This window comes from Dendrobates tinctorius, unplaced genomic scaffold (genome assembly GCF_039654945.1).
Source record: "Dendrobates tinctorius isolate UK_male_01 unplaced genomic scaffold, ASM3965494v1 ptg000075l, whole genome shotgun sequence".
Classification (NCBI taxonomy): Eukaryota; Metazoa; Chordata; class Amphibia; order Anura; family Dendrobatidae; genus Dendrobates; species Dendrobates tinctorius.
In genome coordinates, this window is record NW_027361743.1 from 42583682 (window position 1) to 42603087 (window position 19406).

Here is a 19406-nt window from a genome sequence, read left to right on the forward strand (position 1 = left end):
CATTTGGCTGGATCTGAGCACACAGTATGGCTCTGAATACCACAGAATTCATTCGGCTGCTTCTGTCCTGTGTCACATCATAAATAAACACTAGTGACCCAGTGCCACTGGCAGCCATGCATCCCCAAGCCATCACACTGCCTCCACCGTGCTTTAGAGATGATGTGGTATGCTTTGGATCATTGGTATTTCCCTTGTCATATCTGTAAACTCGTAAAGAGCTGGATACTGACTTAAAGGACCACTTAATATGGTGGTAATGGTGGTTTCCGAAAGGAGCCACCCCTTGGCTGCGTCCTTCCCTGGAGGAAGATCTGGCTAGTCCCGTGTTTGAGACTCTTAAATGAGGCTCCACGGACTTTGTTTGCATATTCGTATTTCCCAGGAAGCATTGCACCTAGGATTTCACTGATTGAGCGCCTTGCCAGCTGCCGCAGTGTTTTCTTTCACTGGTCCTCCCTGAGGTCAGTGATTGTTTCGTGATGTTGGATCATGAGCTGTACCACGCCTTTGCCATACTTTTCTCTTTCCATCATTCTGGTAGAGGTTGATCTTGGTTTCATCTGTCCAAAGAATGTTCTTCCAGAACTGTGCTGGCTTTTTTAGATGTTTTTTAGCAAAGTCCAGTCTAGCCTTTTGATTCTTGATGCTTATGAGTAGCTTGCACCGTGCAGTGAACCCTCTGTATTTACTTTCATGCAGTCTTCTCTTTATGGTAGATTTGGATATTGATACGCCTACCTCCTGGAGAGTGGTGTTCACTTGGTTGGCTGTTGTGAAGGGGTTTCTCTTCACCATGGAGACTATTCTGCGATCATCCACCACTGCTGTCTTCCGTGGGTGCCCAGGTCTTTTTGCATTGATGAGTTCACCAGTGCTTTCTTTCTCAGGATGTACCAAACTGTAGATTTTTCCACTCCTAATGTTGTTGCAATTTCTCGAATGGGTTTTTTCTGTTTTTGCAGCTTAAGGATGGCTTGTTTCACCTGCATGGAGAGCCCCTTTGACAGCATGTTTTCTTCACAGCAAAACCTTCCAAATGCTAGCACCACACCTCAAATCAACTCCAGGCCTTTTATCTGCTTAATTGAGAATGACATAACGAAGGGATTGCCCACACCTGTCCATGAAATAGCCTTGGAGTCGATTGTCAATTACTTTTGGTCCCTTTAAAAATAGGGTGGCACATTTTAAGGAGCTGAAACTCCTAAACCCTTCATCCAATTTTAATGTGGATACCCTCAAATGAAAGCTGAAAGTCTGAACTTCAACTGCATCTGAATTGTTTTGTTTAAAATTCATTGTGGTAATGTCTAGAACCAAAATAAGAAAAATGTTGTCTCTATCCAAATATATATGGACCTAACTGTATGATGGTACTGTTAGTTTGATGTGTGTTGAAGCTGGTTGCGATAGTTTGGTGGGAGTGCTTCAAGTGAGAATTATGAATGTGAGTAAAGTGTGAACTCCTGGATGTAAGTATACTGCCCACAAAATAGCAGGTGTCATAAGGTGCTTTCATGGGGAAGCATTGGCTGTCGTCATACCAGTAATTGGAGCTCTGGGTGTCGCTATAGGTTGTGGAGACTGGGCGTCCTGGATGAGGCTTGCAACCGTCTCAGAGCTGAATGTGGCTTTCAAAATTAGAAAAGGTCGGGAGAACTGCCCCATAGTACATGTAGTCCGCATGGATCGGCCTCAGCACCTGAAATCGTGGTGGAGTCTCTGTACTATGGGCCGTACATGGTCCTAGTGTTGTTTTTCTTTAGAATTTTTTGCTTTCAAGCCAAATATAGAAAGAGACTGTGGAATGCCAGAGTGACGTTCAAGTTGGGCACGAATAGCTTACTTCCCATTGCCTATCCCAGCTTACGTCCCTTTGCCTATTCCAGCTTACGTCCCATTGCCTGTCCATCTGATTATATTATACGGTACAGTTGGACCTGGCATTTTCCTACCCCAGACCCCTTCTATGTTCTGTGTCTAATTATAAAACTGTTTTTATATGCCCCTCAGGTTGGAACTACCCTCTACATTATTTGCTAAAGGTTTGCCATCCAACCAAAGATATAATGGAGATGGAGCCACCCAAGTCTCCCCCAATTGCAGAGGTCAGGATACAGAATGATTAGACATGTTGTATTCCAACATGCGTAGACTATAGGAAAGAAAGAGCGCAATAGGGTCTTATCCGGGTAGATATTGGAAGAAATAAAAGAAATTTACTCACCCTTTCCAGGAGAAATTATGGTATATCAGATCAGTTGTCAGCTTGCTGCACGTCCAAAGGTCCACTCCGTGACCGCCAATATCAATCTTTTATGGAATACAATTCTTGGACTTATGTGCGCTGCTAGACAAAGTATCACATCCAGGTTATGTAGAGAGATTAACCATTTATTTCCCAACGCGTTTCGAAGTACATCACACTTCTTCCTCAGGGGATGACATGTCATCCCCTGAGGAAGAAGTGTGATGTACTTCGAAACGCGTTGGGAAATGGTTAATCTCTCTGCATAACCTGGATGTGATACTTTGTCTAGCAGCGCACATAAGTCCAAGAATTGTATTCCAACATGCGCAATCATTTGTTCCCCTAAGGGGCACGTCTCACTCTCTACATATCACTAGGCTTTGGCTTTACAAGCTGATCGTGGTGGACCAACCACCAGGATACCGCAAATTGATAGAATGTAGACGATGAGATGGCGCTATCTACTCAGACCCCAGACTGGAGCGCTGCTGTGCCTCAGCCCCTACTTTCTCATGACCGGGTGTGGGTCAGCACAATGTCCTGGCTTTTCAGAGACATTTTAGTCTCAGGTCACATAAGTCAATAATAGGAAAACCCTTTAATACAGATTTTCAGTGAAACTTTTTTTTTTTAATTTCCTTCTTATGTCACAACTTTAATATAACGCAGACCTTATGGTGAGAGACGTAGAAAAATAGTTGTCATTGAGCCGGCTGAAAAATGACTTGAGCGTAAATGGTATGTTCCATTTCATGGGAATGTACATGATCCTATCAACACCAGGAATGATAGCTGCAGCTCGCTGTCTGTAGTAGTGTCAGGTTTATACTATGCTTTTAAGCTTGGGAATTGCAATTAGATATATTTTCCTAATGCAGCCTCTGTATCATGACTTTTATCTTTCAGCTGTAAGTGAAGCGTTTCCTTCCACTTGGTCCCATTTAGTTGTGATGAAGCCGTGAAAGACTAAACGAGAGGGATTAATAAATGTGGAATATTTATTTGACCAGCGGTAAAATTACCCTTTAATGTCAGTTTGGATTTCTTATGTAACTGATCCAAAGTTTTGTGCAGTTTGTTAAATGTAACCATTACCATGCAGGAGGTCCACTAAGTGATCACTTTACACGAAGGACCTTGTTGGTAGAAAGGATCATGCTGCCAAAAAATATGGTCAAAGATGTGTGTTATTTAGAGCACCTTTTTTGCAGTTTGTAAACCTGGGTAACTACTGATGTGGCTCTGACCACTAGGACCACTACCAATCACCAGAATTGTTGACTAGTGTTCCACATTTTCCTCTGGTTCAACCCTGTTTGCAAGACAATGGTGATGAGTTAAATGGAGCAGCATATCTTATGAAGATGCTAGCCAAGTTCTTGGCTCTCTTCAGTGTCATGGATCCGAATTGACTGCAGGTATTCAGTACTGACCAAAAGTTTGGACACACCGTCTCATTCAAAGAGTTTCCTTTATTTTCATGACTATGAAATTTGTAGATTCACTCTGAAGGCATCAAAACTATGAATTAACACATGTGGAATTATATAATTAACAAAAAAGTGTGAAACAACTGAAAATATGTCTTATATTCTAGGTTCTTCAAAGTAGCCACCTTTTGCTTTGATTACTGCTTTGCACGCTCTTGGCATTCTCTTGATGAGCTTCAAGAGGTAGTCACTGGAAATGGTCTTCCAACAGTCTTGAAGGAATTCCCTGAGATGCTTAGCACTTGTTGGCCCTTTTGCCTTCACTCTGCGGTCCAGCTCACCCCAAACCATCTCGATTGGGTTCAGATCTGGTGACTGTGGAGGCCAGGTCATCTGGCGTAGCACCCCATCACTCTCCTTCTTGGTCAAATAGCCCTTGCACAGCCTGGAGGTGTGTTTGGGGTCATTGTCCTGTTGAAAAATAAATGATGGTCCAACTAAACGCAAACCGGATGGAACAGCATGCCGCTGCAAGATGTTGTGATAGCAATGCTGGTTCAGTATGCCTTCAATTTTGAATAAATCCCCGACAGTGTCACCAGCAAAGCACCATCACGCCGCCTCCTCCATGCTTCACAGTGGGAACCAGGCATGTAGAGTCCATCCGTTCACCTTTTCTGCGTCGCACAAAGACACGGTGGTTGGAACCAAAGATCTCAAATTTGGACTCATCAGACCAAAGCACAGATTTCCACTGGTCTAATGTCCATTCCTTGTGTTCTTTTGCCCAAACAAGTCTCTTCTGCTTGTTGCCCGTCCTTAGCAGTGGTTTCCTAGCAGCTATTTACCATGAAGGCCTGCTGCACAAAGTCTCCTCTTAACAGTTGTTGTAGAGATGTGTCTGCTGCTAGAACTCTGTGTGGCATTGACCTGGTCTCTAATCTGAGCTGCTGTTATCCTGCGATTTCTGAGGCGGGTGACTTGGATGAACTTATCCTCCGCAGCAGAGGTCACTCTTGGTCTTCCTTTCCTGGGGTGGTCCTCAAGTGAGCCAGTTTCTTTGTAGCGCTTGATGGTTTTTGCCACTGCACTTGGGGACACATTCAAAGTTTTTCCAATTTTTCAGACTGACTGACCTTCATTTCTTAAAGTAATGATGGCCACTCATTTTTCTTTACTTAGCTGCTATTTTCTTGCCATAATACAAATTCTAACAGTCTATTCAGTAGGACTATCAGCTGTGTATCCACCAGACTTCTGCACAACACAACTGATGGTCCCAACCCCATTTATAAGGCAAGAAATCCCACTTATTAAACCTGACAGGGCACACCTGTGAAGTGAAAACCATTTCCGGTGACTACCTCTTGAAGCTCATCAAGAGTGTGCAAAGCAGTAATCAAAGCAAAAGGTGGCTACTTTGAAGAACCTAGAATATAAGACATATTTTCAGTTGTTTCACTCTTTTTTGTTAATTACCGTATTTTTCACTTTGTAAGACGCACTTTATTTCCCCCAAACTTGGGGTGAAAATGGGTGTGCATCTTACAAAACGTACATGCCTTACCGGGTGTAGGCCGCAGGGGTGTCCGGGTGTCTCCGGGAGCCTGGCGTTGATTCTGTCTGTGTGTTGGACTCTGGCAATATGGCCGCCGCCGGGGGGCGGCGCATGCGCTGATAGTGATCTCGGGACTAAGATCTCGAGAGATGAGATCTCAGCACTGAAATCTCATCTCTCGAGATCTTAGTCCTGAGATCACCATGTGTGCATGCGCCGCCCCCGGCCATATTGCCGGAGACCATCACACAGAGGGAACCGTGAAGGGGCTCTGGCCTGTCGCAAAATGTCAGCAGAACCCCGGGCAGTGTCGGAGACACCGCTGGGCACCGGAGACGCCCGGCGGCATCACAAGCCCCCCTGGCAGCATCACAAGCCCCCCCGGCACCAGCACAAAACCCCCTGGCAGCAGCACATGACCCCCGGGCAGCAGCACAAGCCCCCCAGCGGTAGCACATCGGAGCACCCCCTCATCCCTGCCTGTGGCCTGCAGCATCGCGCCACTTCTGCCTCCTTCAGCAGTTACCCTGGGACCACGCTTCACCACAGCAACCACCCCCGGTAAGCAATAAGACACATGGATTATAAGAAGCGCCACCATTTATTTTTCTGCTCAAAATTTGGGTTGCGTCTTATAAAGCGAAAAATACGGTATATAATTCCACATGTGTTAATCCACAGTTATAATGCCTTCAGAGTGAATCTACAATTTTCTTAATCATGAAAATAAAGAAAACTTTGAATGAGAAGGTGTGTCCAAACTTTTGGTCTTTTGCTGTATATATTCCGACTAGCTGGAGGGGACCTCCAGGGTCATCGTGTCCAACCCCCTGCTCAATGCAGGATTCTCTAAACCATCTCAGACACTTGTATGTTCATCTATTTTTTGAAGACTTCCATTGAAGAAGAACTCACCACCTCTCGCGGCAGCCTGTTCCACTCATTGATCACCCTCACAGTCAAAAAGTTTTTTCTAATATCTAATGTCTCCTTCCATTCAGTTTCATCCCATTGCTTCTCACCTTTCCTTGTGTAAATGAGAATAAGGATGATCTATCTATAGTGTGACAGCCCTTGAGATGAGATGTTTGTAGGCAGCTATTAATTCTCCTCTGTCTTCTCTTTTGCAAGCTAAACATTACAAATCCCCCATCCATTCCTCTAACAAGGGGCATGCATGACCTGCCATTCCATTTACCTGCTCCTTGTTGTCTTGTAGAAATAGATGTTATTGGAGGAGAATGACAGAAGACGCAATTATGTCTGGCAACCTATAACTTAACAGTTTGATCCAGAAGAAGGCAAAAACCCCATGAGGGAGATGTGAAGTGCCCCATTCCCTTAAAAACCTTGGTCTTGCTTCTCTCTAGCGGCTCTGGTTCAGCTATGTCCTCCTTACAATCAGGGCTGTGGAGTCGGAGTCGTGGAGTCGGAGTTAGTTTTGGTTGGAGTCGGAGTCGGTAGAAATGTACCGACTCCGACTCCAGCTTTAAACAAAATGTATTAATATTTCATAATTGAACTTTCATATGAATTTTATAAATGTTACTCAAATATATATGTTCTATCAAACTATGAACAGTGATAAGCAGTTCTGCTGGAGATAGAGACATTTCTTACTTCTTGTGTGTCACTGTTCTCCACTGCCCTTATCTAATCTTATACTTGGTTAACCTCATGCTGCCCCAACCCCCCTACTTACAATGTATGAAACTGAAAGTGAAAATGTGTTGCAAATTCTTAGTAGTAAAGCTCCTCCTCTAGACTAGATCATACTAGGTGTGCGTCTTCCAAGCATCTCACAGCTGCCTGCTACTCAGAAGAGGAAGACTGTAAGAAGTATTATCCTTTCAACAAACTTTGCATCAGTTAACTGTGAGTACATGAGGAATAATAACAGTATTACTGACCACTATATCAGTTGTACGACCTGGAAATAATTTTGTACAATTGTTTTTAGGAAAAACAATTGTCATTTGGATTGTGAATGCAGAATTAAAAACCTGAGAATGTCAAAGAAGCATCACATTAAATCAGCTGTATTTGAACATTTCACCATCACTCAAGATAGAAAACATTATGTCTGTCAGTGTATGACAAATGATCCAGACGAAAACAAATGCTGTGAAGCCAAGATGAGTGCATATTCAGGCAAAGATAAAAATGCTCCTACCAGAGCTTCTAATCTAAAGAGACATTTACAGTGCTTTCATCCAGAAGTACTGAAAGAAAGCAGTGGATGAGAAAGACTGCATCCAAACCAATGAACCAGTGCCCAGCTCTTCCAGCCAAACAAAGGAGCAGAGAACTTTGCAGCCATCAGTTGCAAGATATTTTGTCAGTGACAAAGTTACTGTGACAATGACAGTAGATACATTTAAAAAACAGATCATAGAGCTTGTTGTAAAGGATAGTGTGCCTATTTCATTATTTTCACGACCAGCTTTTATGTGTCTGAATGGGGAAATGGCCCGCAAGCTTGGTGTTTCTCTGGAGAGAGAGAGTATTATAAAGTTAGTAATCGAAGAAGCTTTTAAACAAAAGGAAGAACTTAAAAAAAACTCTCAAGGGACGCTTTCTGTTTCTTAAAATGGATGCCTGCACACGTCACAGAGTGAACTATTTTGCCATCAATGTCCGATTTGTTTGTGACAAAAATGAAATAGTTACCAAGACATTGGCAGTAAAAGACACCAAAGCTCATCACTCCAGTGAGTTTCTCCAGGTCTTGGTGGAAAAGGTTCTGCAAGACTATGAACTTAAAAAAGAGCAAGTTCTTTCTGTCGTAACTGACAATGCTTCAAATATGATAAGTACTATTAAGCTAATGAATGAGAGTAATGATGGTGACCAGCAGCTAGAAGAACATTCTGGGTCCACAGACACAGAAATGTTTGAAATAGAGGAACACAGTATTGTAACTGAGGAGCAAACTGAAGTTGCTTCAGATGAACAGCAACATGATAGTTTAGATGATCTTGTTGAAACTGTGTCAATATGTTCTTTCATTCATCACATGCGCTGTGTTGTGCATACGCTACAGCTGGCTATAAGAGACAGTCTGCAAGAAGGACATGCTGCTGCACTGATTGGCAAGGTGAGAAAATTGGCTACTGTTGCCAGAACCCCTAAAGTTGACTCAATTTTGAAGAGACGTGCTGGAAAAGGGGCAATTATTGATCAAGCCACACGATGGGGCAGTACTTACTTAATGATTCAGCGCTTGGTTGAACTGAAAACCTTTCTTGTAGACATGGCTAACCCTCAACTGACGCTAACTGAAAGTCAGTGGAATCAGGTGACTGAGCTGGAAAAATTGCTAGAGCACCCATTTACAGTGACTAAAAAATTACAAGCAGAGGACTTAACTCCAGGTATTTTCTTAAAGGAGTGGAAGAACCTGATGTTTCGCCTGTCCCAAAGAGGAGGGTTAATTGCAAGTGGCATTGCTACATCAATGAAACGGAGAGAGGAGCTACTATTACAAAATAACATTCTTTTGGCAGCTGTTTATGTAGACCCAATGCATCGGATTCTTCTAGATGATCAATAGCTAAGTAAAGGAAAAGAAGCTCTGTTTGAAATAGCAGTAAGGATGAAAGGGTTGCAGAACAGTCAGGAGGAACAAGAAGAATTTGGTCGTCCTGCCACATCTTCACCCTCATCATCAACTGATGAAGAATTTAATTTCGAAAAATATTTGGATCACAAGGACCGTGCAAAGCGTTCCCGCATAGAAGAAGAGTCATCCCCATCAAGCAACACAGCCAGTACATTTCAGCAGAATTTTTCATGTGCACTAAAAGAAATTAAGAAATTTGACCGTTCATCAAAAATAACAGTGCAACAAGCGATTCCTCTGTATCCTGACATTGTCAGAGATGTTGCCCGAGTGGTTACTGCTTTGCCACCAACACAAGTTAGTGTAGAGACTCTGCTCTCAAAATAATTAGATCAGATTTGAGGGCATCCATGAAGGAGGATCTGACAGAGGCAATACTTTTTCTGATGGCAAATTTATAGATTTCTTCTTATTAACTGCATAAAAGTGTTTATTGCATATTTACTTACAGTTTAGAAAAGTTTATAAAAGTTATTTGCTATATTCTAATTGTATTCTAATAAATGTAGTTTTTGCTCTAAGTGGTCTGATTACTTATATGATGGTGAGAAACTGAATAAGCACGATGTTTAATATTTTACAACAGTAAATTTGTTGTAATGAATTGGACATTTATGAAGGTGTCGGAGCCTGATAAAATCCAGGAGTCGGAGTCGCAACTGTGGCTTACCGACTCCACAGCCCTGCTTACAATACTGTGTACAATTTGTGGCTCCAGTATGTGTGACCCCACTAGCGACTTGTACAGAGGCTGAATGATGATCTTGCCATGAGCATCTGTCTTTTTTATTGCATTCAATTATTTTATTTGCCTTGGCAAAAACATTGGCAACTGGTCACTAGAGTTGAGTTTGGTGTCTACCAATACACCCCATTATCTTTCAGGGACTATTTTTCCTTGTGTTTTATTATATAAAAAAATAGCCCGTGTCACAATCCATTTTTGGATCTGTGGCAGAACTGGTTTCTCAAATTAATTTTTTTTTTCTTTTCAGCCCATTGGGGGTTAATGTCAGTCCCCCCCCCCCACCCCGCTGGCTTGCTGCTGTTGTTGCTTTGCTGCTGGGTCGGCTGATGTGGGTGGTGACCACTCTCGCCATCCTTCAAGAGGTCACCCGATGCATCAGCTGGCGGTCGGTGTTGGAGGTTTCTACAGTGACCACTCTGGAGGAAGGAGCTCGTTGGGTGCAGTGGTGCTTCAGCTGAATATTTTGATCTGGTGTTTTTATCCTGCTGTGTGGTGCTTTGCAGCAGAAAAATGAGTGTTGCATTTTTTGTTATGTTGTCCTTTTTGTTGTATTAGTGCAGCGGTGGGACCAGTGCTCTCACCTGCCAGTTCACTTCTTAGGGATAAGAGCAGGGCAAGTGAGGGATTTGGTGTCCTGCTTGGCAACGGGGTGAAAGAACCTGTACAGGGATGATCGAGAGATCAGGGCACATCCTCAGGTAAGTGCAGGAGGTGTCCATTCCCCCATTGCCTATCGACAGAGCCCACCGTTGTTATTGTTTCCTTGTGTGTTGTGCTGTTTGGTGACCGACCAACCGTTGGGTCGTGTCACACTGGGTCAGTCACTCCTTGACACCAAGTTTCAACAGCGTTTTTGATCAGATTTTCAGCAGTGTTTGCTCAGTACATCAGTTTTTACCAGCAGAGTTTCATCAGTTTTTCTTGTATTCCAAAAAATAATTCTGGAGGTTTCCCAAGGTTCTTGTGTTTTAAACATTTGGTGAAAAACAAACAGTACGCAGATGGCATCCGCATCCTGGACTGACTTGCATTGGTGAGATTGAATCAAGACTCGGACCAAAATCTGACCACTCGATCAGCAAAGTACATGAACATGTGAACAGACCCATAGGCTTTAATAGGTACATGTTCTATCAGTGAAAAAGACGGACAGAACTTGAATGAGAAAAGCTGATGTGTGAATGAGCCCTTATTGTGCGGAGAGCTGGGCAGCTGTGTGTGCTGTAACCTCTATAGGCATGAATCTGTATATATAGAGGCCCTAATTCTGTTTTGTCTGTCACCTTGATTGATCCTCTTTTAAAGCTGCGGCTTCCAATAAACTATTGAACGTTTGTCACGGTTTGATGTTAATTATATTTTTATGAGTATATAATATACTAATAATGGACCTGAAAGATTATCACTTACATTTTTAAGCATTTAAAGTTTAGTCAGAAAATTGCCTATTGTTTAAATCATTGTTTTATGTGAAATGTTTTATTTATTTATTTTACTCATATAGCACCATCATTACGCACAACGCTTCACAGAAATCATCACTGTCTGCTTTGGGGCTCACAATCTAAATTCCCCTATTAGTATGTTTTTGGAGTGTGGGAAGAAACCAGAGAACCTGGAGGAAACACAGGGAGAACATGCAAACTCCTTGCAGATGTTGTCCTTGGTTGAATTTGAAACCAGAACTCCAGCGCTGTACGGCAACAGTGCTAACCACTGAGCCACCGTGCTTATTGTCCATATCACTAGCTTTGCAAAACAAAGAAACAAAAGCGAACGCTTGTTATTTTTTTTTCCCTGGCCACTAAGCCTCCTATTCCATTCAAACTTCTTTATCTAAATGTTTAGCCCCGATAAAATAAAAAAGCCTATACTCACCGCCCGTGTTGGTGCTGTTCCTGCGGCTCTTGTGCCATTGTTGTAACACGTGACCCCGGCACCCAATCACCGCTGGTGTCACTATCCTTCTGACAAATCAAAGATGAACAGGAAGTCAGTAGCTGATTGCTACTGGCCTGAATGTACCAATCTTGATTTTTGAACATGAACACTGGCAAATTTTTACCATTCTAGGCTAAAAAGGATGTATCGTAAATTGTACAAAACTCCCCTCCCATAAATTGACAGCCCCGATGGGGTTCAAGATGGAGATGGTTGAGGGAATAAAGTATCCATAATTTACCAACATGAATGGTAATTATACTATTGTATGTAACACATACAGCTCTGCACCAAACTGAATGGAACAGCGTCACCGAACGAGATCAGGATTGTCACTTTAGGTTGGTAAAAATTTGCCAGTATTCGTGTTGTTCCTGTCCGGGTACACTTAGGCCAGTAATGATAAGCTACCTGTTTTAAGACTTGAATGACTTGATAGTTTTACTTGTCTGCTTCTCACTTTTGCCATTATTGTAGCCACCTTGATATAGCTCGTTGTTACAGAGAACACACATTTATTTTATGTAGTTGCCTTTAATTACAAGATTTCTGTGATATTTCCATTGTTCCATGCACCGTCGAACATCATTGTTACCGGCTGTTAGTGCTGCCTGTGATTTACCAGCAAGGAATGAAGTGATTTGCATAAGAAAACACAAAGGCTGGTTAAACGGCAAGTGGCCATGGCCCAAAATTGTTTGTTTTCACTAGCGCCCATAAACCGTTGGCGGCACATTAATGGAAGGGTTATAATTCACCACAACAATTACCGCACTTGGGAATATTTTTTTGCAACTGTAATTCAGTGTTATTAATGAATAAAATAGTAATTTTCTTAGCTTGCTGGGGGCAATGGGGAATTATGCCAATGAATATTTCAGCATGGTATTTTAATCATGGTCCCACCACCCCCCAAAGTCATGTGTGTCATATTTTCTGCTTATAAATTCCAGGCTGCTGAGGGACCGTAGCCATTAAAAGGCAAACTGTTTATAAGAAGGTTTTCTCTTTGATTTACAAGGCGCGTTAAACCTCTGTAAAGGAAAGCAAGCTGCGTGTCATTAATACTTGTAATTTGATGCTGAATTAGTAAATGGGCTGCTTGTGATGAATGCTCTGTACCAGTACGAGAAGCCATTAAATACCGGCTACTTTAGGTTGTTTCACATGTAAATACAAAGGCCATCAGCGCTCTGTCATGATTGTTCTCTGCATTGTAATACATCGGGTGTTATATAAACTCCAAGTAGTTAAAGCTGTCAGGAGAATAAATTCTAGTTTCATCTGAAGAAGTTCTCCTACCATGGACATTTACTGCCCACGGGATAGGTGATAAATATCTGATCAGTGGGGTCTGTACTCCAGGGACCCCTCCACTGATCACCCCTTTAAACTACCACAGTCTGTGGCTCCAGTCAAGAGCTCATGCACTCCTTTATCTCTGCCATTCCTATAGACTGTTTGTAGCTCCACCGTCACGCCATTGGTTCTCACTGTAGGCATGCAGTCAGGAAGAGTAGGAGCTACTCAGTGGGAGACCCATAGTGAAATGAGCTTTTTTCTCAACCGAGCAAGTGGTGGTCCGACATTTGGAAACCCCTCATAATTGGAGAAGGGTGGGTTCAAAGGTGGAACTCCCAGCTTTCAGATTTCCATGAAATTTCATGGAACCATGTCCTTCCTGTTTAAGATGGGAACACCTCTATTAAATGGTTTGTCTCACATCAGATAATCCCTTCCATAAAGGCATTGCCAAGAAATATATTATGATAAATACAGATGCTAAAAACCAGTTTAGACTTAACTATTCAAATACTAGGGTCCTATGATGGAGGCGAACTGGGCAGTGGCTTAGCTATGGGTGGTGCAAAGGTAGCGGTCACATCCAGGCCCAGAAGCTTTATGTGGTCACATGTGAAGAGACCATTATTTTAAATGACCCATGATAAACTGGAGGTCCTGTTACTGATTACACATTGGAGACCAGGAGCTTTATTGTAAGATATGAAACTAACATGGTATGCAATCAAACAAATACAACTTTGGAGCATTAAAAGGTATATGTGATCATTAAATATGACTTGTGAACTACATTACTTCTACGTTCACTGTACTTGGCACGCAGTTTGATCAAATTGTGTGAGCCCATCTGCCAGTGACGAGGCTTTGTCTTAGGCTGACCTTACACATTAGATGGCTAAGAAAAAACACAAAATTTGAGCTTGGTTTGAGATGATACACATGCAGCGTATAAATGCATGTTGACATTGGCCATAAAACATAAAACCTGCAAAAGACAAAGTGAGCAAAAACCCTGCTGTAACTAAATAAGTAAAAGTATGTTTTATGGCCAATGTCAACATGCATTTATATGCTGCATGTGTATCATCTCAAACATTAGATGGCTGTTGAATGAACAATGTTTTGGCTCATTGTTCGGCCAATAGCTATGTCAGACAGCTCTCCCATACACAAGAGCTCTCCTTCGACCGAGTGCTCCTGTGTTCTCTATGAGAAAGCTGCTGACCGAAGTGTCGGCCGGCAGTTTATCTCATGGAGAAAAATTTGATTGGCAGTCCAAAACTGGAAATGCATAGTCGACATCTCTCTCAATCATCACTTGGTCGGCGCCCCCATACAGATTAGATGGTCGGCTGGACACTTCGATATTGGTGGGTTCAGCCAACAGTCTTTATGCCCCGTAAGCTAGGCCATAACATAGCAGCAGTAATGTCTGGTCAGGGCAAATTGATGACTGGGCAATTGAAGTTTAGATAGGCATAATTCTTGATGTATCAGGCTTGTTTGTTTCATTATTATCTCATATTATTTCTTTTAGTCAACTCCATGACTTCTGGAGACTGGATTATTGGGAAGACGACTTGCGAAGGAGGAGACGCTTTGTACGCAATGCATTCGGTTCCACTCATTCCGATGCCAGATTAAAAGCTGCCATTGAATACGGTCAGTATGATGATCCATGCTTTCAGTCACTATATTAAGTTAGCTTTGTGTGCTCTGAGTGATTTTTTCCATACTGCTTGGATTTAGTTTATAAAACTCGAGAAACGCAACAATTTTGTACTTTTGTATTCGCTCCGATTCACTTTTCAAAAAGCAGATGTGTAGATGTGTTTGTCTTTTTGAAGTTTGGACACATGGAGATCAGCCTATGAAACTTTACATTGACCCTTTTCCACTTCTATGTGTCTTTTACACTGATGCTATTTCTATTCCTCTTGGTGATACTAATGAGTTGAATAATTTATGAGCTTGTCATGTGAAAAGTATTTGGTGCAGTTTGATGTACTCTCAGCGTCTGGTGCTGGAATGTGATTAATAAAGGCGCTAGAGGCAGAGAGGACTTTTTTCATGGCAATTAATTCTTATTTGATTTTTTTTCATACGCATTTTTATGCTTTTAAAATACATTTTGTTCTTTCTGGAGTTTTACCGTCCTTCCAGTTAGAATTGGTTGGCCAATCTTAATTTTTGTGGAGTACTAGGTGTTTTATTTAAAGTGGTTGATCAGCCTCACTTAAAAAAAAAAAAAAAAAAAATTAACTTGCCTCACCGATCATCTGTTGCTTGAGTCCCCCACAAGTCTCTCTACTTCACATGCTGTTTTGTCTCTCTACTTGGCATGCCATTTAGAGTCTCTACTTCACGTGCCATATAGTCTCTCCACTTCACATGCCGTTTAGTCTCTCCACATGCTATTTAGTCTCTCTACTTCACGTGCTGTTTAGTCTCTCTACTTCATGTGCCGTTTTGTCTTTCTACTTCACGTGCCGTTTAGTCTCTCTACTTCACGTGCCGTTTAGTCTCTCTACTTCACGTGCCGTTTAGTCTCTCTACTTCACGTGCCGTTTAGTCTCTCTACTTCACGTGCCTTTTAGTCTCTCTACTTCACGTGCCGTTTAGTCTCTCTACTTCACGTGCCGTTTAGTCTCTCTACTTCACGTGCCGTTTAGTCTCTCTACTTCACGTGCCGTTTAGTCTCTCTACTTCACGTGCCGTTTAGTCTCTCTACTTCACGTGCCGTTTAGCCTCTCTGCTTCACGTGCCGTTTAGTCTCTCTGCTTCACGTGCCGTTTAGTCTCTGCTTCACGTGCCGTTTAGTCTCTCTGCTTCACGTGCCGTTTAGTCTCTCTGCTTCACGTGCCGTTTAGTCTCTCCGCTTCACGTGCCGTTTAGTCTCTCCGCTTCACGTGCCGTTTAGTCTCTCCGCTTCACGTGCCGTTTAGTCTCTCCGCTTCATGTGCCGTTTAGTCTCTCCGCTTCACGTGCCGTTTAGTCTCTCTACTTCATGTGCCAGGACCACCAATCCAATTACTAGTTGGCTGCAGTGTTAACATGATCAGGAGCAGAGACTGGAGGACTAGAAAGTGTTGGAATCAGAGTAATGTAGTATTGAGAAAGTGCATATGACTACTTTTTTTTTTTCTATAAAATTTTAAGTTGATTTAGGCTGGACAACCTCTTCAGTTAATCAATCTCAATTCCTTGGTGATATTAGCAGAAGTGTAAAAGTAGCTATATGGCAATTAAGGGTGTTAGCTTTTTGTTAGATGGGCCCCAGACAGTTGTGTGATGGTAGGGTTACCAGTGTTGGGACCAACCGGACATCTTCTGATATATGCGAAAGAAAGTGGCAGAAAATGTTCAGGTTCTCTGGAGCACCACCACGGGGGGAAATGAAGCTTTGAAACCAGTGGGTTATCCCTATTAGGGATAGAGAAGCTGGATCCTCCTGAACAACAATTGCTGTTTGCAGTAGTTTTTTGCTTCAGCTGATTGATGGAGCTCCCATATGAAACTCCGAATTCTCTAATAGATTTTTTTTCCAACAGACTTTTATTAATGACCTGGAGAATTGCTCCACTTTTTTTTATACAAGTTTTGATAAATCTCTACCAAAGGTTTCAAGTATAAAGATAGTCTCAATTATATGTGGATTTCAATCCCAATGCATTCTAGCGATCTTAGGAAAAAAGAAATTGTGACGCTTGGTGGAGCTCCGTGGCTCCAGTGTTGTAGTGATTACGGAAGTTACAGGGTGCTAACCTTCATCAATTACATTTTGTGACGTGGAAAAAAATTACCTTGTTGCCCAAAAAAGTCAATGGATTCTCCTTCCCAGTCTCTTCTTGCTTTGGGTAATTTTATTTATTTTTCTATCTAAGGCCCTCCTATGATGCTGTGTTGGAGTTATACCCAAACAACTAATGTCCACTCAAACCGTTTTTCCTCTTGGGGCTACAAACATAAAGTGTGAATCCTCGGTGTGATGTATCTTGTACTTCTACCAGCCGCATTCAAACACACCACATTCCCAAATAAAATAAGAATCTTATACTATGCAAAAGTTGGTCAAGAATGTGGGATAAATGCTTGGGTTTTGTCACACAGCCAGCTACGTAATTACATTTTAATAGGTCTGTAACTCCGTACAGGGCAACTGACAGGAACCAGTGTTCCCCAAAATTGCTGCTTTCCAGAGCAGTTGCCTTTTTTCTTTCTTTTTGTCAATGGACTTCTGAATGAGCGCTCTTTAAAAATTCCATATGGTTCTTAAACTTGATTATCTGCCTGTTCCAGCTCCTGTATAATATACATACATACCAGTATAATTATGCTGCTACAGGCATAGCAGACCACACAATTGATCTAAAGAAAATGCACATGAAAAACCCCTTTTTATTTCATGTATTTCTAGTGCATGCCTTTTATAACTAGGTGGGACACGTCACAAATTCACTAAAAGGAAGAATGAATGTTCCCCAAAAAAATGCAACAAGATGATCCCAGTGCATTAAAATATAATTTTATTATAAAGCTTTGTAGGATAGGAAAATGTCCAATAATGTTCGGGAGAGATCAAAGGAAAGACAGAACATTCTCTGAAAACATTATACAATGGTGTTCTGTAGTCAAAACCGGCTTCATGGCACTTAGTAAAATATAAACTTTTAAATGATTAAAGAATCTGTTTAATCTTGGTATCACATTTAATATCCCATGTTCGGCAAATCTGAGTTAGATGACCACTGATCGCTCAGGCAACTTTCTGCTTAACTTGCTGTCCACTACCTGTTGTCAAGTGTAACCTGTCTCTAGTAGTAGCATCAGATTACCGGAAGTGGGGGATGTTTTTATTTCTGTACAGGAAGTGGGAGGCGGGCTTTGTTCATCAACAGGAAGAAGAGGGCGGAGCTTGTCTTTCTGTTCCTTCTATTCTGTCTGTCAAACTGAATACATACATAACTGAGAACTGGGTTTTCATTTAAGGGCAAGCAAGACAATGGCCAGTAAGTGAGGAAAGGGTCATAACACCTACAGTGCTGACGGAATGCTGGCAAGTTGCATCACATGAGAATCTGAACAGTTCTTCTACTATTTGCTGCTGACCAAAGCAGGCCTTGGCAGCAGTATATTATTGGATCAGTTTATATCCCAGAAACCTTTTTGACAAAAAAAAGGGATTTCTAAAGTGGACAAGCACCTGAGACTGATAAGATAGTCCTACTCAGTTGCTGTTGTCTGGAGATCCAGATGCTGATTACATCAGTAGTGTAAGTTTTCCTTCTTCAAGTTCCTGGCAGCTGCAAATCTGTTAGCGTAAATTATGATGGATGTAGCAAAGAGATAAAAGGACCTGCCTGTCATGTGTGGAGTGGTTAGAATGAATAGACGGTGATGTAGAATAGAATATCCGGGATTGTTAGGATGAACACATCGTGGCCTCTATGCTGAAGTGCGCCTGTTGTATTCTTCATCAGCGTACTGGAGAATGTATCATTTTTAATCTTCTGATTTTTTTTTTTTTCTCCGCTCTCTATCTTGTCAGGTGTCACTTTCTTTGTGACCGCGCTGCACGCTTTGAAATATTAAGGCGTGAACCTTGTTAAAGGCGTCAGATTGAGTCTGGAGGTGCATTTCAGCCCTGGTGTGGCGCAAACATTGAGCAAGGATGACAAAATGAATCAGTTATCTTATGCCCGGTAGTAGAAACATACTGCAGGGGCCACAGCTGACAGGATTTGCAGAGAGCGGCTTTGTGACCTTCAGGAAGAAAAACAAACCCTTTTCCCTTACCGAGTGTAGACCTAAATCATTATTGATGGTGCACACCTAACGCTGTGCTGAAGCACACGGGCGTATCAACAATGTGTCCAGCCAAGCATGGTGTCCTGTGATTTACCTGTGCAGTCTTCTAGCCAGGATGGGTTAGCGCAGTGTTTCTCAACTCCAGTCCTCAAGACCCACCAACAGGTCATGTTTTCAGGATTTCTTTAGTATTGCACAGGTGATGAAATTAATGATTGAGCAGGTGTTGAAATCACCTGTGCAATGCTAAGGATATCCTGAAAACTTGACCTGTTGGTGGGTCTTGAGGACTGGAGTTGAGAAACACTGGGTTAGCGGATATTTTTACCCTGATGTGTTTTAAGTTCATTCCATTTCTTTTGTAAGTGGTTGACCACAATATCAGTACAGCTCCCCCTGCCACAGTACAATGTAGTCACAATGTGTTACTGAAAGTTTTACATAGAAAATAATTTTGAGGGCAGAAGTTAGTGTCATCTTTTATAAGTAAGCATTAGAGGGATTGTCAGGTTAGATAAATCCCTATTTAGTAGCCAGAGTGGAGAATGGCTACAAAATCTTTCACTGTGGAAGACTCGGAACATTCGTGCACTGCAGAGCAGTGTAATGCTTCATCCCTCCTGCGGTGGTGCTGCAGGGAAATAGAACACTTGCTTGTGGGTTCTCCTATACATCCCAGCAGCTAATTGATTGTTTGTAGTAGCAGATCACTCTTTGTTCAGTTAGTTTTGAGGTACTATACG

General features: G+C 42.1%; 1 protein-coding gene across 6 annotated transcripts in view; it reads left to right on the forward strand.

The window, feature by feature from the left end:
• The window catches only part of NBEA (neurobeachin), a 915436-nt gene that overhangs the window by 573142 nt on the left and 322888 nt on the right, over nt 1–19406 (forward strand). For all 6 annotated transcript variants that reach the window (XM_073583206.1, XM_073583210.1, XM_073583208.1 and 3 more), the window contains one exon: nt 14393–14517. In XM_073583206.1, the coding sequence (XP_073439307.1) occupies nt 14393–14517 (125 nt within the window). The remainder of the gene's footprint in view (nt 1–14392; nt 14518–19406) is intronic.